Genomic DNA, 24,476 nt, shown 5'->3' with positions numbered 1-24,476 from the left:
AGGCTGTTCTATCGATGGATTTCCCAGGCAAGAATACTGGAGTGGGTTGCCATTTTCCTCCTCCAGGGGATCTTCCCGACCCAGGGATGGAGCCTGTGTCTCCTGCATTGGCAGGTGGATTCTTTGTCCTCTGAGCTACTGGGGAAGCCCTTCTATACACTGTGGAAGTGGATATGATCAGTTTTGCTTAGATTTTTTCCATCTCTGCTCCCAATGGAGATTGGTAATATTTTTGTCTGACTTTGGTATCAGGGTGAGACTAGTCTTACAGAATGAGTTGTGAGATACTTCCCAATATATAATCGAATACAAAAATATATAAGAAATAATACATTATGACTAAGTGAGATTTATCCTAAGAATAGAAGGTTGATTTGACATTCAAAAATCAATCTACATAAGGCACCGTATAAATAAACTAAGAAGAAAAAAACATATGATATCTCAGTAGATGCAGGAAAAGCATTTGACAATCTCCTTTTCAGTTTTCTGGAAGAATTTGCAAAGACCTGGTATTATGTCTGCCTTAAATGTAGAGAATTCACCAGTGAAGCCATCTGGGTCTGGAAATTTTCTTTGTGGGAGTTTTAACTATTAATTCAATTGCTTTTTTCTTTTTTTAAGGTTTTGTGTTTTTTTTTTGATGCAGACCAGTTTTAAAGCCTTTATTGAGTTTGTTACAATATTGTTTCTGTTTTATGTTTTGTTTTTTTGGGCCTGAGGCAGGTGGGATCTTAGCTTCCCAACCAGGGATTCAACCAGAGTCCTTTGCATTGGAAGGCAAAGTCATAACCCATGGATCACCAGGGAAGTCCCTCAATTTCTTTAACAGACAAAGAACTAGTCCAGTTATTTATTTCTTCTCGTATGAGTTTTGACAGTTGGTGACTTTTAAGGAATTTGCCCATTTCATCTAAGCTGTCAAACTGATTGGCATAAAAAGTTAATAATCCCTGTTATCTTTTTAATTTCCATAGACTCCACGGATTTCATCTTTTTCACCCTGATATTGGTAACTTTTGTCTTCTGTTTTCCTTATCTTCTTGCCAGATGCCAATCTATCTTATTTTGGTTTCACCTGTATTTGCTACTGTTTGTTTTTCTGTTGTCTATTTCATTGATTTCAGCTCCGATATTTATTGTTTTCATTTTTTTTTCTTTTTTGCTTATTTTGGTTTAATTTGCTCTTATTTTTCTAGTTGCTTGGATGTGTAAGCCGAACCGCAATAGATTTGAGACCTCTCTCCTCTTCCGTCCTCGGCATTTGGTGCTATAAATTCCACCTACGAAGTGCGTTAGCGGTATTACATAGATTTTGATATGCTGTATTTTCGTCTTTATGAAGTTCAAAATACTTTCTAAGCCTTCATTTTAATCAACTCTTTGACCCATGAGTTGCTTTGAAGTGTGTTATTTAGCTTCTAATTATTTGGGGATTTTTCAGAGATCTTGCTGCTATTGATTTCTAATTTCATTTCACTATGGCAGGGATCTTAAAGCCTTTATATTAATTGTGACTTGCATCATGGCCCAGAATATGGTCTATTTTGGCAAATATGTACTTGAAAAAGATGTACATTCTGATGCTGTTAGGTAGAATGTTCTAGAAATGTTAACTAGGTCTACTCAGTTGATACTGTGGTTCAAGTCTTCTGTATGCTTATTTTTCTGTTGACTTGTTCTATGAATTGACCCATATTACTTTGTTACTATTATTTTTTAAACAATTGCCTTTTAAAAAGATTGAACTAGCAAGGAAAACAGCTTATATATTTCCTCATGTAGCTGTCATTTCTAGTGCTCTTTATTCATTTGTGGAGATTTGTATTTCTATCTGATATATGTATATGTATGTGTGTGTGTGTGTGTGTGTGTGTGTATAGACATATGTATATTTCTGCCTAAATGACCTTCTTTAATATTTCATGTACTATGAATCTACTAGTAATGCATTATTTCAGCCTTTGTGTATCTGAAAAGTCTTTAATTCACTTTCATTCTTAACATTATTACTACTTGGTACAGAACTGTAGGTTGACACTTTTTCCCTTCTGTATTTTAAAGATGTTCTATTGCTTTCTCACTTTCATCATTACTGATGGGAGATCTTCTACAGCCTTATATTTATTCCTTTGCATAAAACTGTTTCCTTTGGTTATCTTTTAGATTTTACTTTCATCATTGGTTTTGAGCATTTGATTGTGATATGCCTCATTATTATTATTTTGGGTATAACTTCTAGGATTTATGTGTTTATGAGATTTTCACCAAATTTAGAAAGTTTTCAGTCATTATCTTTTTACCTTCCCCGCCTGCCCCGCCCGTCCTCCCTGTTAGCTGGGGACTTCATTTCCTAATATATTAGACTGGCTGAAGTTACTTCATAGTTCACTCATGATCTGTTCCTTTTTCAAACATTTTTTTTCCCTGTGTGCTTCAGTTTGGATAGTCTCCATTGCTGTTTTCAAGTTCACTAATCTTTATTTCTGCAATGTCTAATATGCTATTAATCCCATCTGGTGTACTTTTATGTCAGACAGAGTTTTCACTTCTGGAAGTTTGACTTGGGCCTCTTTCAATGTCTTCTATGTCTTTAACTGTTTGCTATAACTATCTTAATATCCTTGTTGGTTCTTTGTAACCTCCGTGGCAGTTCTGGGTTGGTTCTGATTTTTATTCTCATAATGGGTTGTATTTTCTTGCTTCTCTGCAGGGCTGCCAATTTTTGATCAAATGCCAGACACTGTGAATTTTCCCTGCTTGAGGGTGGCTGCTTTTGTATTCCTATAAATATTCTTGAGGTTTTCCTGGGTTGAAGTTAAGTTACTTGGAAATTAATTTGATCCTTCTGGGTCTTGCTTTTAAATTTGTTAGGGGAAAACCAGAGCAGTGCTCAGTCTAGGGCCAATTATTCTCTGCTGCTGAAGCAAGACCCTTCTGAGTACCATACTTGAAAACAAACAGACTTACTTGGCTGCAGTGGGTCTTAGCAGGTGGGATCTTTGATCTTTGTTGTAGCATGCAGGATCTTTTAGTTGAGGCATGTGGGATCTAGTTCCCTGACCAGGGATCAAACCTGTGTCTCCTGCACTGGGAGCATGTAGTCTTAGACACTGGACCACCAGGGAAGTCCCTGAGTCCTGTACTTAATGCCCCGTGGCTTAATGAGAATTTCCAGTCTGGTTGCTGTCAGCAGGTACTATTCCCCACTCTCTGTGAGCACCAGCAGTGCCACCTCTAATCTTTCTGATTGTTCTTTTGTCCTCTGGTGGTTCCCTAACAACATGCGCTGACCAGTATTCAGGCGAATACTTAACAGGGACCCTTGCCGACCTCCAGTTCCCCGTGTAGCCCTCTCCTCTGTTCCTCTAACCTGGCTGACCTCATTTATTCTGTTTCTCATGAATCATCATCCTTCAGTGATATCTGGTTTCCTGAACACTATTATTTCATATATTTTGTCTGTTTTTTTGTTGCATTAAGCAAGAGGGTAAATTTCATCCTTGTCACTCCATCTTGGCTAGATGTGGAAGGTCACTTTTTAAACTTCAGAAGGTCCCCTTTTAAGCCTGGTACAAACACCACTTCACTTTGTTGAAGTTTCCCTAGAACATTTTCCCATCTCTCACTTTTGTCTAAAAATACACCCTGACATTTGTGCATTAAGCCATTTTCTTTGTACTCTTATGAGCTTATTATGAGTTATGCATTCATCTCCTTTGACAGACTGCAAACCTCCTGATGGCAGGAGGTGGGTCTTTGTATCACTATGTCATATCTATGTATCGACAATGTCGATAAATTATTGAGCCTCAAGACATATCCCCCGACCCCATTTCTATGGTGCTCACTAGCCAATACTTCTGTTTTTACCATCTTAACCACTTGTAAGTATACAGTTCAGTGGTGTTTCACACACCTCCAGAGGTTTTTCTCATCATGCAGATAGAAATATATATATATATGAATAAAGACGTTTGGTGAAGGCTCTTAATTTCAATTAAAAAAGGTTGATTTGCTCAAGGGCTTACAGCAAGCCCTTGGTGCTGTTAAGACCAGAAGAGACACCGCCTGTTTCCTGTCAAATACTCATTCCTACCAGGCCTGTTAATTCAATGCATATGCTGAACACAGAAGGCCAAGAATCGCCATGCATCAAAGAAGCCTCAGATGTGGAAAGTCAGAAGTTACTAATTCCGAATGGCATAATTTAGCAAGGCCGGGCTTTTTTTTTTTTAATTTGTCTTGGTTAGAAAACAATGTTCTTTAAGAAACTGTTCCTTGATTTTTTTTTTTTCCCCCTGACATGGGGTTTTCTGAGTCATCTAGTACTGTAAGGCTGCTTACTTATTCCATTTTATATCAAAATTTCTTTTCTCCTTACAGCCTCAGTCCGATTCTTTTCATTTTCTATGATGTCTCTAGGCCTGGTATCTTTCTAAGAGCAGGATATATAACTTTTTGTTTCATTTAGTAATGATTCCATCTCACCCAGGATGCATACATGGGATTGAGCCGATTTTTTTCCACTACAAAAATTTCATGGGAACGTACTGGTTGTTAGTTGCTTTGCTTCTGGAGAAAAAGATATTCTGAAATAATCTTATAACTTTAAAATATGTTTTTCTAGTGATAAATTTAACAACGACAATCACAGAAAATTTGACATTCATAATTTTTTAGGCAAGTTAAAAAGAAAGCCAAAAATAAGACATTAAATGCAAAAACCATTTAAAAAATCATAAATGTCATGTTGCCTATTTCTTTTGGTCTCAAATATGAAGGAAAGGCAACTTGGAACAATTTTTCTTCACGTCAAAGAGACGCTAGAGGAAGTAACTGCTATCACCTTTTGAGGAAAGGCTGGAGGTTGGGCTCTGAATTCAACAAAGCCACCTTCCCCTTTTTACAGAGAAGCCTGGTATCTGCAGAGGGTCTGGCCAGGAATGTATGCCATGTTGAAACAACTGAGCAAAACGTAAGAATTTTGTTTTCTGGTGCAATTTCAGTGTTCTAAGCTCTAGAAAATACCACGCCCCTTGCTCCCTGAAAATTCAAGAAAATGATTCCAATTAAATTTGAAAGAATGATCTCTTTCCTATCCAGCACTGTTTCTTTCTTTCTTTCTTTCTTTGATGTGGACCACTTTTAAAGTCTTCACATTTTCTATGTTTTTTTGAGACCTGCTTGCTAACATCTCAAGTTTGAGTATCCTCAGACTTGTCTCATTTGTCATTACAAAATTCATTTTCTTCCAGTGGATTCAACCATCTATTATTTTTATTTCAGTTGTGTATTAGATTTTTTTAAATTTCACCCCTGACTAAAAATTAAAATAATGCTGGGAAGAATTGAAAACACATTGACAAGAACAACAATGTCCTACTGTATAGCAGAGGGAACTATATTCAATATCCTGGGATAAACTATAATAGAAAAGAATATAAAAAAGAATGAACACATATGTGTAGCTCAATCACTTTGCTGTACAGCAGAAACTAATACAGTACTATAAATCAACTGTATGTCAACCAAAAAACACATGGAGACCAGTCTGAATGGAGGAGGGAAAAAATGGTATTACAGCTGTCTGGCAATGTAGACACCAATATAGCAATTAAAAATTCCAAATCACTGATGTCCTTAATTTTGACGCCCAGAGATGAGGCAAAAACTACAAGCAACAACTGGCAGATTCTCAAACATTTTCTAAAAAGCTCCGTTACAAAATCAGCAAAGTTAAATTGGATAAAACACAGCCTCACAATATCAAGTTATAAAGAAACATCTCTAATACCCACAGAGGAGTTTAACACCCCAGTATTTACAAAACAGAGACACTTGAATCTGCTCAAGACACTCTAGTAAGAGTTTAGAGGCAGGTTCAGTATCTTAGGAGGAATAGTAAATGTTGGCAATAAAGTATCAACTATATGTTTTACCAAGATCCAACAACATCTGCTATATTATTTATTAGTAGATACCAGTGCATCAAAACTGTTGATTTGTGTAGGGCTTGAATGCATTTCCTCGGCAATCAATGCAAAGAAATAGAGGAAAACAACAGAATGGGAAAGACTAGACATCTCTTCAAGAAAATTAGAGATACCAAGGGAACATTTCATGCAAAGATGGGCTCGATAAAGGACAGAAATGGTATGGACCTAACAGAAGCAGAAGATATTAGGAAGAGGTGGCAAGAATACACAGAAGAACTGTACAAAAAAGAGCTTCATGACCAAAATAATCACGATGGTATGATCACTCACCTAGAGCCAGACATCCTGGTATGTGACGTCAAGTGGGCCTTAGAAAGCATCACTACGAACAAAGCTAGTTGAGGTGATGGAATTCCAGTTGAGCTATTTCAAATCCTGAGAGATGATGCTATGAAAGTGCTGCAGTCAATATGCCAGCAAATTTGGAAAACTCAACAGTGGCTACAGGACTGGAAAAGGTCAGTTTTCATTCCAATCCCAAAGAAAGGCAACGCCAAAGAATGTTCAAACTACTGCACAATTGTACTCATCTCACACACTAGTAAAGTAATGCTCAAAATTCTCCAAGCCAGGCTTCAGCAATCCATGAACCGTGAACTTCCAGATGTTCAAGCAGCTTTTAGAAAAGGCAGAGGAACCAGAGATCAAGTTGCCAACATCTGCTGATCATGGAAAAAGCAAGAGAGTTCCAGAAAAACATCTATTTCTGCTTTATTGACTATGCCAAAGCCTTGGACTGTGTGGATCACAATAAACTGTGGAAAATTCTTTAAGAGATGGGAATACCAGACCACCTGACCTGCCTCTTGAGAAACCTATATGCAGGTCAGGAAGCAACAGTTAGAACTGGACATGGAACAACAGGCTGGTTCCAAATAGGAAAAGGAGTATGTCAAGGCTGTATACCGTCACCCTGCTTATTTAACTTATATGCAGAGTACATCATGAGAAACACTGGGCTGGAAGAGGCACAAGCTGGAATCAAGATTGCCGGGAGAAATATCAATAACCTCAGATATGCAGATGACACCACCCTTATGGCAGAAAGTGAAGAGGAACTAAGAAGCCTCTTGATGAAAGTGAAAGAGGAGAGTAAAAAGGTTGGCTTAAAGCTCAACATTCAGAAAATGAAGATCATGGCATCTGGTCCCATCACTTCATGGCAAATAGATGGGGAAACAATGGAAACAGTGTCAGACTTTATTTTTTTGGGCTCCAAACTCACTGCAGATGGTGACTGCAGCCATGAAATTAAAAGACGCTTACTCCTTGGAAGGAAAGTTATGACCAACCTAAACAGCATATTGAAAAGCAGAGACATTACTTTGCCAACAAAGGTCTGTCTAGTCAAGGCTATGGTTTTTCCAGTAGTCATGTATGGATGTGAGAGTTGGTTGGACTGTGAAGAAGGCTGAGTGCCGAAGAATTAATGCTTTTGAACTGTGGTGTTGGAGAAGACTCTTGAGAGTCCCTTGGACTGCAAGGAGATCCAACCAGTCCATTCTAAAAGAGATCAGCCCTGGGTGTTCTTTGGAAGGAATGATGTTAAAGTTGAAACTCCAGTACTTTGGCCACCTCATGCGAAAAGTTGACTCATTGGAAACGACTCTGATGCTGGGAGGGATTGGGGGCAGGAGGAGAAGGGGACGACAGAGGATGAGATGGCTGGATGGCATCCCTGACTCGATGGACGTGAGTCTGAGTGAACTCCAGGAGTTGTGATGGACAGGGAGGCCTGGCGTGCTGCGATTCATGGGGTCGCAAAGAGTTGGACACGACTGAGCGACTGAACTGAACTGAGTGCATTACATTAGGACTCTCTTGGATACAGGCTTTCCTGATGGCTCAGTTAGTAAAGAATCCGCCTGTAATGCAGGAGACCCAGGTTTGATCCCTGGGTGGGGAAGATCCTCTGGAGAAGGAAATGGCAACCCACTCCAGTATTCTTGCCTGGAGAATCCCATGGACAGAGGAGCCTGGTGGGCTATAGTCTATGGGATCGCAAAGAGTCAGACACGACTAAGTGACTAAAGCACATCTCTTGGATACAAGGACAGAAACCCAATTCCTATAGCTTAAGTGAGGGGGAACTTGTTATGAACCAGGATCTCACTGAGGAAAAGAAAATTGTCAAATGGTGAATTCACCAAAGGGTAATATGCTGAACAATAAATCCACATATCTCACAGACCTGTTTTTTGTTGATCCAGTTTTTATTGGATGGATTGGCTGGACGCTTATGGTTCTTGGGCTGCCTGGCTCTTCCTCATCTATCAGCCTGTCCCTTTTGCCCACCGCCCCCCCACACCACAAGCCCCAGACTGGCACCCAAATGCATGGGTGCACACACAATCCTCTCTTCCTCTGTTTCAGCTACTTCCAGCTCCAACAGCAGAGCCAGTAACAAAAGGACTCCTCCTTAAAGTGTCATGAAAACTGATCAATTACACTTCCTGGAAATTCTCAAAAGCTACTAATCACCTTCTCATCTAGCTGAAGCATTGTCAATTTTTTATAAAGGGTCAAAAGGAACATATTTTTGGTAAACTGGTAAGTTGGTAAATGAGGTAAATTAGTCAGTTGGGCAAACTTTGATGGAAGAATACTAAATGTCAAATGGAAAATAACTGAAGGAAAATTTGAAGATTTAGTATAAGCTAAATTTCCCATAAAGAAATGCTAAAATCTGTGGATTCTGACAGCTGCTTTGTATTTTAAGATCTGCTATGGAAAGTGGGTGGTGCCAGTTTCTAGGAAAAGCCTGAGTCTGGATGACCTGAAATGGAGGTGCCTCTCCGTGACAGTCAGACCCTAGTATCTGATACTGCTATTTGGGAAGGGCTATATGGGGTTTTGAGGCCCTTAAGAGCACAATGATTATATAAAACATGCTTGTTAGTTCTTTGAAGGACCTAACAAAAGGACACCCCTCCCTAATAGTTCTAAGTAAATGCCAAACAACACACGTGCAAATAGAGTAAAGTCCATTTTTCAGCTAAATTTCACGAAAACACTAAGCCAATCTGAGACCCTTAGTTTCTTTAACTTCAACATGCCTTAAAATGCTACGACACGGAATTAATTCAAGAAGGATATTCCTTGAAACCAAGTTTTGGTAACTATGCAAACTTTGCAAATTCAGTGAACTGGCCACTTGGCAAATTGACTTTTGGTGAATTGAATTTTTTAAAAAAATCTACTCTCACATAATATTCACCTGCCTAACAATTTCCAAGTGCACCTACAGTACAGACCTGTCCACCACATGTGTGATGGTGAACTGACTTTTGACAAATCAGCCTTCTTCGAATCATACACGATCTAGTGTCACACAAGGTCACACGGTGTGACGATCACAGGGAGGCTGGCGGTGCATTTCAGCCGACACGGGCCCCGGATCCATCGGACTCTCCTCTACTGCTGTCTCTGCTTCCCTGTGGGTCAGCCATGCTGTGGTGGCTGACAGCTTTCTGCACCTTTGGAAATGTGGCTGCCCCAGCCCCTGGGTGTCTGGAGAGGCAGTGACCTGTGCGTCTTCTCTGGACTGAGGCCCAGCGATCTCGAGGAAGGGAGAAGTGGTGCAGCGTGGGCCACGTGCCACCCCTGCACTATTCACCTCTGCCAGGGAGTCAGGGATGCAAGGCTGTGGTGCCCCCGGTGGGAACCATGGAGATGAAACAGGGGACAGGGAGCTCCAGAAGAAGGGGCTGCCGGACAGACCAAACAGCGCCTCCTCCCTCTGTTTAGTGTTACTGCCATCCACCCCTGGAGAGGCTTCTCTCCCTGAAAAACGGCTGTAGAATGCAGCAAAGCTCCTGTAAACCTCTTACTTCCTTGCTCTTCCTGGGGGCAAAAATCTAGGTCCTTCTCATCTTAGGGATTATCTTTTTTTGGCTAATAACTATCTATTTTGGGTAACCAAATTAACGGCAGGGAAGTTACAAACACTAAGGAATTTTGCCATCGCTCTTACTCCTTTGAGGACGTTTAATTTCTAGTTTTATTACTGAGAGTCGCACTTGTCTTTCTACCCTCTACTGTACTAGTTCTTTCTCCATTTAATTCATTCTTTTTGGCATATGGGGGCCGCAAATGTATATCAACTAGTGTCTCCAATTTTCCATTTCCCTTTTAAGTGGACAACTGTTTTGCCCTCCTGAGCATGTTTGACATGGAAGATGATGTCATTTAACATGGAAATGTCATTTAATAGGGGAGATAACATGTTATTTGGAGAAGGCAATGGCACCCCACTCCAGTACTCTTGCCTGGAAAATCCCATGGTCGGAGGAGCCTGGTGGACTGCAGTCCATGGGGTCGCTGAGGGTCGGACACGACTGAGCGACTTCACTTTCACTCTTCACTTTCATGCATTGGAGAAGGAACTGGCAACCCACTCCAGCGCTCTTGCCTGGAGAATCCCAGGGACGGGGGAGCCTGGTAGGCTGCTGTCTCTGGGGTTGCACAGGGTCGGACACGACTGAAGCAACTTAGCAGCAGCAACATGTGATTAGGCTTTGACTCACTGGTGCATATACATATACATATTTTAAAACTTGTGTATTTAGTTTTGGCTGCTCTGGGTCTTTGTGGCTCAGGCTGCAGAGAGTGGGGGCCGCCCTCCGCTATGGGCACAGGCTTCTCAGTGCAGTGGCTTCTCTTGTTTCAGAACATAGGTGCTAGGGTGCATGGGCTGCGGCAGTTGTGGCACATGGGTTTAGTTGCCCCTCAGCCTGCAGACCCTTCCCAGACCAGGGACTGAACCTGTGTCCCCTTCCCTGACAGGGAGATTCTTTACCACTGGACCACCAAGAAAGTCGCAGCATTATATAATTTAATATTTACGTTCTCCCTATAACCTATATGATTAAGTTCAAATTCATTAGCTTGGGGTCCTACTTCAGCTGCTTCTTTCCACTAAGCTTTTGCATATTCTGTTCACTTCTCTGGGGAACATCTTGCCCCATCCCAACTGATAAAACTCCAGCCAGCCTTGGAGACCCAGTTGGATGATCAGGTCATCCCCTGCGCTTCCATGGCCTGGCCCTGTCGCAGCTCGTCTCAGGCAATGGAGTGTACACACCATCCTATCTTCCCCGTGAGATCGAGAGCTATCTGAGGAAAAGGATCACATGGTCCATCTTTGTATCCTTTCCACCCCCCACAGCCAGACCTGCAGTTGAACGCATGGAGAACGCAGGCTGAATGATGGTATGAAAATACAACAGCGTTTGTTTCAGATGAAATACCTGGTTAAGTAGTTATGCTTCCTATACAGTCGATAAGACTTGAAATAAACACATGAAGAAAGCTTAAAAAAAAAAAAAAGCCCGTTCATTAAAATTTTCTATCTGACAATTTAGGAAAAAGTCCCAACAGCACAAACCAGGGTGTGAATTCACAAAAACTTCACAGGAAAATCTCCACATGAATACATATTGCAACGTTCAGGGCTGGGCAAGTTCGCAGTTGCTTAGTCCTGTCAGACTCTTCGTGACCCTATAGACGGACTGTAGTCTGCCAGTCTCCTCTGTCCATGGGATTTTCCTGGCAAGAATACTGGAGTGGGTTGCCATTTCCTTCTCCAGGAGTCGTCTCAAAACCCAGGGATTGAACCGGTGTCTCCTGCATTGCAAGCGGATTCTTTACTGCCGAGCCCCTGGGGAAGCTTACGGGCCTTCAAAAAAGTAATACGATCACCCTAAATGTACCATATCTCCCTGCAGTCATGCTGAAAAGATGAGCAGTTTTCCAGTACTTTTGGATTTTCTCTTTCAACATGAAAGGCAAAGATGGCTATGTCATAAAGCAAATAAGTATCTTTGATCTGCACAAAAGTCTTCAGTAAATCTCCATCATAAGAGCAGGTAAAGCTGAGGATGACTGCGCACCTCTGCACGTGCTCAGAGAGGGCTTTTGTCCAAGGGCAGCTGCTTCTCAAGACAGATAGCACAGTGCAGGGAGAAAGAAATGGGAAGTTGGTAGATGGTTCACCGTCCTCAGCAGCTGATGCACCTTAATGCTGTTTGATTTTAGTCCTGCCGTAGTCACGCTGAAAAGCTTTTAAGACTTTGCTCTGTGTTCTTTTGTGTACAGCAGATGGGCATGACTGTATAGAAATGGGTTAAGTTCAGTCCACGGAGGCCTGTTACTTGCAGGTGGGATATCCCATCTGGAAATGGGCAGGCAGGTCCTAACAGCAAGCTTTGTAGGGCCACTAAAGACCACTGCTTAGAGTGACGGGTGGCTCTTTCTGGGGCAAGCAGAGGTGGCAGACAGAATGCTGGTTCTGCCAATTCTCATCTCATTTCTCATCTCCACCCTCCTTCACTCCTTTCTCTGAACCTCAGCCCATTCCTCACCCTGCCTCTCTTCACTGGGATACGAGGGGATGCTACTGTTGCACCTGATTTGATAATAATCATTTTAAAAGCACAAAGGTTTAGTGGTTTGCTTTTTTTTTAATGCTACCTTTGTCACAATGACCATAGGAAAATATCATAAGTTCATCGTGGCCATTTTCTAAGTCAGTTCATGAAACCAACGGGAATTGCTTGGGTAGCTCACTAAGGGTGTAGATTCCTAGAAATTAGGATCTACTGATAGAAGGGGTCCAGGGATTTGCCTTCTGAACACAGGTGATTCCAGTGCAGATGCCACCCACACTTTAAGGAACCCTGATAAAGACTGTTATTTTCTTTTTCATGGCAACTGCTATTTCTTTGTAAGGAAATACCATAATATGTTTAACCATGTCTATTTTGATGGACTTCTACGGTTTCTATGTTTTCCAAATGCGTAACAATGCTGCCTTATTTGTTTCTTCTGCCCAGTGTCACTTTCTGCTCCTTTTGCGAAATGTTGGCCTCATATACTTCACCTCCAAACGTTCCCACCTAGCTCTATCTTGCCCTGTCCCCAAAGAGGTTCTTCCCCTGGTCTTACTGAAGACTTTCATATTCTGAGAAGACCCACTTCTCCGGTCAAAGTGACTGCCCCTGGGATAGGCATCTCACCCACATGGTGACAGTCTTGTCATGCTGACACAGGAGGATTTTCTTCTAGTACGTTTTAAACTAACACATTTTACTGAATATATGATGCCTTCCCTGTAAGATGCATCCTTTGTGTATCACTAAGATGTTGCCCATTATCACTATAAGAATCCACCAATGCTAAGTTGCATCCCAATTTCAGAGATGCTAAAATTTAAAAAAATGCATTCTTAAAATCAATAAAACAAGCCTTACTTTTGCTCAGTGTGTTTCTCTTTTCCAAGTACACCTATTATTTGAATGTAAACCTTTTGTTCTCCGTCTTCCATATCTGTCAACTTCTTTGTTACTCTGCCCTTCCTCTGTATACCAAGAGAGCGTCTTCAACTTTTCTTTCATATCGATTCTGTTTTCTGCAATACCAATTGTGTCACTGCTGCATTTTCATTTAAAATTTTTTAAAATTAAAATTAAAATCTTTTTTTATTTTTATTTTCAATATGTTTCATTTCATTCAAATAATTGGACATTTTTGTTTCTCAGCTTGCCCCTCTTCATCTCAGTCTGTCGTGCAAGCTTTGGTCTGTTTATGCAGAATCCTTGCTTTCTTACATTTTATTCAGGCTCTAGTTTCTATAATGTGAGTTTTCTGTTATAATACTTTTCGGAGATACACTTTTCTTTTTCTTTTAAGGCTGTCGTCCATATCTATCTCACTGCTACTGACTTTCTCAATAGGTCTCATAAATAAGGAGACAGTTCTGGTGTTCTCACACAAGAAGGGCATATGGATTTTTTGGAGTCTTTCTTATGGTCCACCTGTTTGAAGCTAGAATTCATTTTTCAGCTTTTAAAAAATATTTGTTTGTTTTTGGCTGCTGTGGGTCTCTGTTGCTCTGGGTGGGCTTCCTCTAGTTGTGACAAGTGGGGGCTGCTCTATAGTTGCAGTGTGGGAGCCCCTCACTGCGGTGGCTACCCTTGTTGCAGAGCCTGGGCTCGAGGGTGCTCAGGGCGCTTGGGCTCAGTAGCTGTGGCACACAGGCTTGGTTGCTCTTCAGCATGTGGAATCTTCCTGAGCCAGGGATCGTACCCATGTCCCTTACAATCGCAGGTGATTCCTAACCGCTGGACCACCAGAGAAGTCCCATTTCTCAGTTTTTCAGCTGGAGAGCCAGCTTATGGACACAACCGCTAGATGTGGACGCCTTTTACTTATTATGAAGCTGCTGATCTGAGCAGAAATCTCTCTATCTTGCTTCCTTATCAGCTTACTGACAAGGAGAGTTTGAAATTATTTCTAGTTATTTTTTTTTTAAATAAGTAAATTACTACTTATATATTTTTTTAAAGTAAATGTAAAACTGCAACTCCCAGCATACAACATACCCATGGCTCTTTCAGCCCATAGGTCTTTTAGTTGCTAATTTACTATCTTGAAATACCTATTCACTTCTGTAACCAGATGTACTGCATTGCTTAGAGTGGTAATCCTGCAATTGGCAGAAGATGAGAGGTGTTCATAAGGGGAAGGAAAATGTCAGGGCTCTTCCTTTCCTTCCTACAGAAGGAGGACTGAGTTACCATCCTCTGGTGGACAAGATGCACAGAGTGGTGGGAAAGGCCTAGAAGTATCCTTTGGCCCAAGGGGGAGAGCAGTCAGGCTCTGTTTTCACCAATTATCTCCTGGGAGTCTTCTGAGTGCCAGGAATGTTCTGAACATTAGGGAAACTGCAGTGAACAATACAGTCCCTGCTGACTTGGGGCTTGCATTCTAGTTGGAATATATACAATAAATAAGCAACTAAAGACAGCATCAGATGGACATGAAAGCCATGGGGGAAACTTAGCAGGGTAGGAGTCAGGGGGCACTGTGGTGGGTGAACTGCTCTTCTCTACAGGATGGCAGAGAAGGCCAGATAGGTGACACGTGAACAGGTGTGAAGGATGGCCCTCTGAGCAGGCATCTGGTTGAGCAATGTTTCTGGTTTCCAGTACTAGTAAGGCCAGGGGCATCTCTTTCTATGTTTTCATATACCTGTATCTCTATTGGAAAGCAAAGGTGGGTGAACGGTGGTCACTCACTTTTCCATCACCATGAATCAGAGGACTCTGATAATGATCATTTTCTTCTTTTTTTTTTGCTCCATCATGTGGTACAGCATGTGGGATTCTAGTTCTCTGACCAGGGATGGAACCCACGCCCTCTGTATTGGAAGTGCAGAGACTTAACGACTGGGCTGCCAGGGAAGTCCCAATAATTATCATTTTAAATGGCCCCGATACTGTGTTCAGGAGATGGACCATAATTTAATTAACAAACCTTCTGTCGAGCTGACTCTTGAATAACACAGGTTTGAACTTCCCAGGTCTACTTATGTATATGGATTTTTTTTTTTTTTCAGTAGATACTATTTGTTGTTGTTCAATCACTAAGTTGTGTCTGAGTGTTTGAGACCCCATGGACTATAGCATGCCAGGCTCCTCTGTCCTACACTATCTCCTGGAGTTTGCTCAAATTCATGTCCATTGAGTTGGTGGTGCTATCTAACCATCTCATCCTCTGCCAGCCCCTTCTCCTCTTGCCTTCAGTCTTTCCTAGCACCAGGGTCGTTTCCAATGAGGAATACACAATTCCCCAGCTAGTTGAATTAATGGATACAGAACTGTGGATGCTGAGGGTGGACTACAGGACTTGAGCATCTGTGGATTTTTCCGCCGGAGGGTCTTTGAGCAAATGTGCCCTGGATTCTGAGGGACGACTATAGTTGTCTATCTACATTATTTTCAACTGTCTTTCTTTTATCAGCTCCGCTGATGGCTCAGATGGTAAAGAATCTGTCTGCAAAGAAGGAGACCTGGGTTTGATCCCTGGGTCAGGAAGAGGCCCTGGAGAAGGGAACGGCAACCCACTCCAGTATTCTTGCCTGGAGAATCCCATGGACAGAGGAGCCTGGAGGGCTACAGTCCATGGGATCTTTCTCTTACTTTCATATTTTTAGTAGGAATATAAACTACTCTGATTAGTAGCCAGGCATTCAAGGAAAGCAGTTTGGGAATACAGATTGAGAGCTAGGAACATGGGTATCCGAGCTCAGGAGTGGAGGAGTGTGGGGAATGAGGAGGAGCAGGAAGGCGTGAGCAGGACAGACAGGGCCAGGAGCAGAGGGCTTTGTGAGCTGGCCTCGCCCCTCCCCTTCACCTCTGCTCAGGAGGCCTCGTCTCCCGCCTGCCAATGGCCTGCTTGTAAGTCTCATTCTACCCATAGTTCAAGTGTGGGTTAAAAAGAACATAAGCAAGGGACTTCCCTGATAGTCCAATGGCTAAGACTCCGTGCTCCCAATGCAGGGGGCCGAGGTTCAATCCCTGGCAGAGGAACTCGATCCCACATCCTGGAACTAAGAGTTCTTGTGCCACAACTAAAGAACCCCCATGCAGATATTAAAGAGACTGCTTATGAAAAGCAAGAAGCAGATGGCGCTGACTCCTGGCTTGCATCCACAGAAATAGAATGGGGAAAACAGAAGTTTCTGTGCCTAAGACTGGGGTTATACTGAGGTTTCCAGCATCCAGACAGGCAAATGCCTGGACAGCTGCTTAGGGCAGATGGGTCCTTTGACAGCTTAATATTGCAGAGTTTCTGGTGACTCTGTAGTTAGGGCAGCCAACGTGAGGCCATCTGTTTACTAGTGGGCAGAAAAGCTCACTACCAGCAGGTAGTCACTGCTGAGTGTGAGATACAAACCAAAAGTCAAGTCAGCCACTTTCATCACCTCTGCAAAGCAAACTGGCCTGGGAAACCACTGGGACAAACACCACAGACAAAGAAACCTCACCTCAGCGTCATGTGACCTACACAATGGGACCCCACAAAACAGTAGTTTTCTAGGAGGTTTTATTTGCGTTTATTTCAACATATTCAATGCCATGAGAGAAACCAGTTGCTTAGAAAGCTCTTTTGTTCTTTTCTACTTGTCTAAACAGGAAAGGAAAATAACCATGAATTTAGGGCCTTCTGTAATATACCTAAAAAGTAGCATGTTTTATTATTTAAATGAAAAAAATTTAGATAAGTAATACATGTATTTGTTGCCAAAGGTTTATAATGAAAAATAAATAAATCTCCCTCCCATACCTCTTTCTCCTGGTACCCCATCTCCCCTCTCCAGAGACAAACAGAATTACTCATTTCCTGAATGTCTTTCTGGATATGGCTTATAATATACATAGTTGTTGGAATAAGAAATGGCAACCCACTCCAGTATTCTTGCCTGCAGAATCCCATGGACAGAGGAGCCTGGCAGGCTACAGTCCATGGGGTTGCAAAAGAGTCAGACACGACTGAAGCAACTTAGCACATACATAACTGTGTGTGTGTGTAACACAAATTTTTAATTGGCTGTATTTAAAATGAACAAAGCCTATTATTAATAAAAAGCTCTGGGAAGTACTGCAGTAAAGAAACCTATTTAACCTCATCAGGGAATTCTAAACATATTTGACCTCAGGCCCCCTTCTTTTCTTCTTTGGTGTAATTTCTGGTCTGTGGAATGTAGCCAGGACTTGCTGGTATGGCTGGATCAGGTGTTTCTGAAGGGTGTCTCGGCTGAATGGTTTCTCAGCCATGCTGGTTGTTAAATATTGTAAATGTCACACCTCAGAATATACTTCATTAAAAGACTGTCTTCAAATGTTTTAGAAAATGTGAAATGTGTGGGTGAGTTCTCGCAGAGGCAGAAATAATGGGTCCAGGTTAAGGAAAGACTGAAGGAGGTGAGAGTAAGGCTAATTTATATTTAGCTGGATTCAGTTTCAGACTAGTATGGGGGAAAATGTCAGGAAAGGGCTGGCTTCAATTTGAGAGAGAAGATGGTCATGAGAAATTCATTAGGTAGAGGAAAAAGCCATAAGCTTCATCATTTTTGTCTCTGTTTTTAATCATGAAATATTTCATACATCAATGTATTTTTCATCTAGAAGTTTGATTTGAATCTCTTTTGAAAAAATGTTTTCCATGTCTTTAGTTAACTTTTGAACACCTGAAATTTAGTGCTTTCATGTCTGTGTCTGCTCATTCTTACACCTTTGTCAGTTGCGGGGTGGTTTCCACTGGATAATGGTTTCTCCCTTGTACTGGATTGCACTGTCCTGCCTATTTCTATGCCTAGTAATTTTTGATTAGATGTCAGACACTGTGAATTCTGCCTTGCTGGAGGTGGATACTTGTGCATGGCTATAAACATTCGTGAGCTCTGTTCTAGAACATAGTTAAACTACTTGGTAGCAGTTTGATCCCCTTGGGTCTTGCTTTTAAGACTTATTTGGAACTTGAGGGGGATCCTACACAGATCTCTAGCATTTCCTCTCTGTGTTCTGCCTTCCTCTTTGGCAATCTGTCCTGAAAACTTCAGTTGCCTTGATCTTCCCAGGCTCTTGTCTCTATCTCCTGAACTCAGGGAGTCCCTGTCCTAACCCCTTGTTCTGATACGTGGCTCGCATTTTGTTCATGGACTTTAAGCCCTAATCCTCTCTTTAAAAGTTTTAAAGACAGTGACTCCTGTTCAGATTCAGTCTATCAGTGGTGTGTTTTGTTATTTTGGGCCTTTTCCTCCCAACTTTTAACTAGAGAACTTCTTAGAATGTACTTTAAGGAAATTCTCTTAAAGATAAAGTACTGGTCTGGAGTTAAATTCTTATCACCCTTGGATTTACAAAAGTAACCCAGGGACAAGAAAGATTACATGCCACATCATTATGCTTATAAAATACAATATGATTTTCAAAGTTACAACAATGCTTTGATACTTGACAATAAAGAAAAACAGCTAGAGAAAAAAAATCAAATTAACCTTTTCTCAAGAAGCCAATAGCAAGTCGACTTTAGTTCTAAATCAAAATTTCCAAGCATAATTTTCTAGGAGCAGACAGAAGGATTTTCCCCCCTCTCATTTGTAATTTAGTTCTTAATTCATAGAATTAGGAACACAGGATAAGGACATCAAAAAAAAGAAAAAAAGAAGAAGACAAAAAGAGGTTATACAGCTCAATATATATATGTATAAAAACCCAGTCAAAAAAATGGGCAGAAGATCTAAACAAGCATTTCTACAAAGAAGACATACAAATGGCCAAAAGGCACATAAGATGCTCAATATTGCTAATTATAAAAGAAATGCAGATCAAAACTACAGTGAGGTACCACCTCACACAGATCAGAACGGCCATCATTAAAAAGTGAAGTGAAGTCGCTCAGTCGTGTCCAACTCTTTGCGACCCTGTGGACTGTAGCCCACCAAGCTCCTCTGTCCGTGGGATTCTCCAGGCAAGAGTACTGGAGTGGGTTGCCATTTCCTTCTCCAATCATTAAAAAGTGTACCAATAATACATGGCAGAGAGGGTGTGGAGAAAATGGAACCCTCCTACACTGCTGGTGGGAATGTAAATTGGTACAGCCGCTATGGAGAACAGAATGGAAGGTCCATAAAATACTAAATATAGAGCCACCATAGGATCTTGCACACCCTCTCCTGGGTATATATCTGGAGAAAACAACAATTCGAGAAGATACATATGCTGCAATGTTCACAGAAGCACTATTTACAACAGCCAAGATGTGGAAGCAACCTAAATGTCCATCGACAGAGGAATGGATAAAGATGTGCTACAATACACAATGGAACACTACTCAGCCATGAAAAGAATGAAATAACTATATTTGCTGCAACATGGACAGACCTAAAGATTAACATACGAAGTGAAGCAAGTCAGATAAAGACAAATGCCAATATGCTATCACTTATACGTGGAATCTAAAATATGATACAAATGAACTTATTTACAAAACAAACAGATTCACAGACACAGGAAACAAACTTACATTACCAAAGAGGAAAGCAGGTAAAGGAGGGACAAATTTGAAGTTTGGGATTAACTGATATACATGTTGTTTATAAAAGAGACAACCATCAAGGACCTACTGTATAGCACAGGGAACTATACTCAGTAGTTTGTAATAACCTATAAAGGAAAAGAATCTTAAAATCTATAAGAATCTATATGCATGTATAACTGAATCTCTTTGTTGTAAATCTATATAGGAAACACTGTAAATCAATATACTTCAATAAAAAATACACAAGGAATAATTAAAAAATCCCAGTAGCTTGACAGCCTTCCCTTCCCTCCATTTATACATTTTAAGGACATTTAAAATTCTTACATATATTGAAGACAGAAAGGTGTCTCAGACAATATGCTAGGACAAGGAAGTCGTTGATGGATTCCAGAACTAGATTCATATATTTCCACCACATGTAGAGGCATTTAACAGGAGTTAGAAATTAAGAAACAAGGACTCAGACTGAGCAAAAATACTTAAATGTCCCAAGCAAAAACTATTTAGTAGTACAGGCATCCCAATGAAAGGTAACAAATTAAAATCCCTTTTGACTATCCATCTTTCGCTACAACTATATATGAAGAGGAAATGGACCTGCTTATTTGAGTTATAGACTTTACTGTAGAGATGACTTCTCCATGACTTTCTCTTACATTCGAAACCCTTCAGTAGTTCTCTTAGCTTCCTTTGGCAGATAGGAGGAAATTTTTCAAAGGCCTATATATTTATTGTTATCTTTTGGTAATTCCTTAGTCAGATTCTTTTTTTCCACCAGGTGACCACTCAACATCATTTCACTTATACCATTTGAAAGCATTTAATTATATAAGATATTGAAAGATCTGTTTTGGTCTAGAATACAAGGCTTAAAAGCATAAAATAAATGACCTCTACAGCTCACTTCTAAAATTATTCTCCATGCATTTATTAGCAAAAAGGAACACCAGAGAATTACACGTGTGAACATCAGACACTAAATATGCCTTTGTTTAGAGAAAAAACTCCACCTCTAAAACAACTTCAATAAATAACCAGACAAAAATCCTCTACTTAGAGTTATCCACTCACTGAACACCATCACCATCAGGATCTGTTCCCTGTTTTTCCTTCTCACATCACTGTTCACTACATAGACACACACAATCACACTAGGCATCATCGAGGTTTACTATGAAGTTCTCTGACAATACTGCATTCCCTCCTGACTCCATGTTTTTGCAGAGGTAATTGCTTCTTAGAATTCCTTTAGTCTTTGTGGACCCACATGTCATCCTACACCTGCCTTCTAATTTGTTTATATTCATAGCAGATACTTGAACTGATTATACTCGGGATAAATGAGAAGCCGTGATGCTAAGAATGTAAAGTAAGTTTTCTGTCTTTTGGATTTAATTACATTTGGATTGGCAGTGAAGAAATCGCCATTGGGGAAATCTCTCACTGTTGGTTCAGCTGGAGGCTGGAAAAGCAGAGGATCATTCCTAATCTTGAAACTAAGCTGGGATGCTAATTTCGCCTTCTGCGAAACACATGATTTAAGTTGTCCTTAAGAAGGAAAATAACTCAATATGTTAAAATTGGCATGAAACAAGTTCAGTGAGAATTATGATGAAAGATTTCATCTATTTTAAACTTGCCTTCGTTAAGCAAAAACCAAACTTTACCTCTTGAAATGATTCACCAGGACTCCAACCAGTTCTCCAATTCGACTCTCGTGGGTTGGCTGTTTGCTGAAGAGGCAGACAATTAGGTCTTTGTTGTCTTTCGTATGGAACACTACAAGTTGGTCCTTTCCGTTGGAGACGCTTAGACCGGTCAACTGCAAAGAAATAAAGCATAGAAAACTGGTAGGATGGCTCTCAAAATAATGCATTTAAACAGTTTGTAATGGTTTTAACTCAGTAATGCTGGTGACATTAATCTTTATCAAGTTTTATGAAAAAAGCAGATGGAAGGAAATAATAAAGAACAAAAATTAATGAAATTAAAAGTAGAAAAACAATAGTGTAAAATCAATAAAACAAAGAGTTGGTTCCTTCAAGAGATAGGTGAAATTGCTAAATCTCCAATTTGAAAGAATAAAAAAGAGACGACCTAATGGCCCATATCAGGAATGGAAGAGGGGCCATTAATACAGACCACATAGACATTAAGAGGATAAAAAGGAATATCTACAACAACCTTATGCATAAAATTCAACAACTCAGATAAAACCAAACCATTCCTTGCAAGCCACAAACTACCAAAACTCACCCAAGAAGAAATAGATAACCTGAAGCTTACTTCATCTATTACAGAAGTTAAATTTGTAGTTAAAAACCTTTCAAAAAAGAAAACTTCAGGCTCAGATGATTGCATTGGTAAGTCCTACCAAATGTTTAAAGAAGAAATAACATCCATTCTCCATGTCTCTTCTAGAAAATGAAAGAAAAGGAACACTTTATAACTCATTTTATGAGCATTGTCCTGAAACCAAAAATTGACAAAAGCAATATAAGAAAACTAAAAACCCGTATCCAATATCTTTCATGAACATGGATTTATTAGACTGGCCAACAAAATATCAGCAAATCAAATCCCAAACTACATAAGAACAATGATACATCATGACCAAGCGGAGTTAATCTAAGAAATGCATAGCTGATTTTGTATTAAAAATATCAATCAATATAATCCATCACAGCAACAGAATAAAAAATAAAGCCACATGATTATATCAACTGACGCAGAAAAAGCATTTGACAAAATTCAACATCCATTCATGAAATAAATCTCTCAGCAAAAAGGATTAGAAGAGAATTCAACCTGAAAAATGACATCTACCAAAATGCCACAGTGAACATCATACTAAGTGGGGCAAGACTGAATGCTTTTCCCAAAGATCAGGAGCAGTGTAAGGATTTCTGCTCTTACTGCTGCTGGGCACTTTCCTACTGGAAGCCCTAGCCAGTGCATCAAGGCAGGTTTAAATAAATTAAAAGGCATACAAATTAAAACAGAAGAAACAAACGACTTTATTTTCAGATGACATGATCGTCTATGTAGAAAGTCCCAAGGAATTTACAAAATAGGTCTTAGAACTAATATGTGGGTTTGGCAAGATCACAAATACAAGGGCAACAGATGAAAATACTTCTATATACCAGCAATGAAAAACTGGAAACAGAAATTTAAAACCAAAACCATGCACAACTCCCAAACCAAAAATACTTGGATATAAATCTAACAAACTGTGTGTAGGATCTGTAAGCTGAGAGCTATGAAAGGTTGATGAAAGAAATCAAACAAAAATGCTGGTGACAGGCATAAAAGAAAATCTAAATACATGGAGAGAAATAATGTGATTGTAGGTTGAAAAACTCAATATGGTTGAATACTGTCAATTTTCCTCAAATCAGTCTACAGATTTAATGCAATTCCGACCAAAATTCCAGCAGAATTTTTGGTAGACATCAACAAGCTGATTCTAAAGTATATATGGAAAGGCAAAGAAACTAGAATAGCAAAAGCAATTTGAAAAAAAAAAAGTTGGAGGACTCATAGTAGCTGATTTTCTTACTATAAAGTAACAGTAATCAAAAAAGGTAATCATCAAGAAGACTGTCAAAGGAATAAAAACATAGATCAGTGGGAACAGAATGGAGTATTAGATGTAGTCCCACATAAATATGACTGATTGATTTTTCACAAAAATGCAAAGGCAGTTCAATGGAGAAAGGATCATTTGAGCATTTGGGTAACTCAGCATTTCTTGGGATTTGAACACCCACATGCCCAAAGAAATAAACATTGACCTAAATCTCACACTGTATGAAAAAGTAATTCAAAATGGGTCATAGATCTAAATGTAAAATGGAAAACCATAAAACTTTTGAAGAAAACATAGGAGAAAATCTCTGTGACCTTGGACTGAGCAAAGATTTCTTAGGAATGACACCCAAAGCACAACCCAACAAAGAAAAAAACTGCATAAAATTTAGAACTCTTCTCTAAGAAAGACACTGATGGGAGCATGAAAGGACAGCATACAGACTGGGGAAAAAATATTTGCAGAGACAGATCTGATAAAGGACCTATGTCCAGAATAAAGAACTCTTAAAAATCAACAATAAGAGAGCAAACAAATCAACTTAAAATGAGCAAAAGATCTGTAGTCACTTCACCAAAGAAGACCGATGGGTGACAAATAAGTCCATGCAAAGATGGTCAACATTACTAGCCATTAGGGAAACGGGAATTAAACTACAACAAGGTATCACCACAAGCCTATCAGAAGGGGCAAAGTCAAAACAAAGAGGAAGGTGAACAGCAAAAGCGACAAGACTAAATGCTGGTGAGGCTGTAGAACAACCAGAGGAACTCTCACACACTGTTGGGAGGAATGTAAAACGGTACAGTCACTGGGAAAACAGACTGGCACAGAATTACCACGTGATCTAGAAATCTCAGTTCCAGGCATTTATCCCAGAGAAATAAAAACTTATGTTCGGACTTCCTTGGTGGCACAGCGGATAAGAATCTCCCTGATAGCTCAGTTGGTAAAGTATCCACCTGCAATGCAGGAGACCCCAGTTCGATTCCTGGGTC

At 40.2% G+C, this 24,476-nt stretch overlaps 1 protein-coding gene and 1 long non-coding RNA gene across 2 annotated transcripts in view; one reads left to right on the top strand and one right to left on the bottom strand.

Annotated features, from left to right (window-relative positions):
- MYO1D (myosin ID) overlaps positions 1-24,476 on the bottom strand; it is a 363,696-nt gene that overhangs the window by 86,517 nt on the left and 252,703 nt on the right. Inside the window, exon 21 of the mRNA XM_069602865.1 lies at positions 21,554-21,708. Coding sequence (XP_069458966.1) covers positions 21,554-21,708 — 155 coding nt within the window. The remainder of the gene's footprint in view (positions 1-21,553; positions 21,709-24,476) is intronic.
- The window catches only part of LOC138447241 (uncharacterized), a 94,174-nt gene that overhangs the window by 66,940 nt on the left and 2,758 nt on the right, over positions 1-24,476 (top strand). The window lies entirely within an intron of this gene.

Source organism: Ovis canadensis, chromosome 11, assembly GCF_042477335.2.
Source record: "Ovis canadensis isolate MfBH-ARS-UI-01 breed Bighorn chromosome 11, ARS-UI_OviCan_v2, whole genome shotgun sequence".
In the NCBI taxonomy this organism is placed as follows: Eukaryota; Metazoa; Chordata; class Mammalia; order Artiodactyla; family Bovidae; genus Ovis; species Ovis canadensis.
Note: the sequence above shows the minus strand (reverse complement) of the source record. Positions and strands in the feature narration are given on the sequence as shown.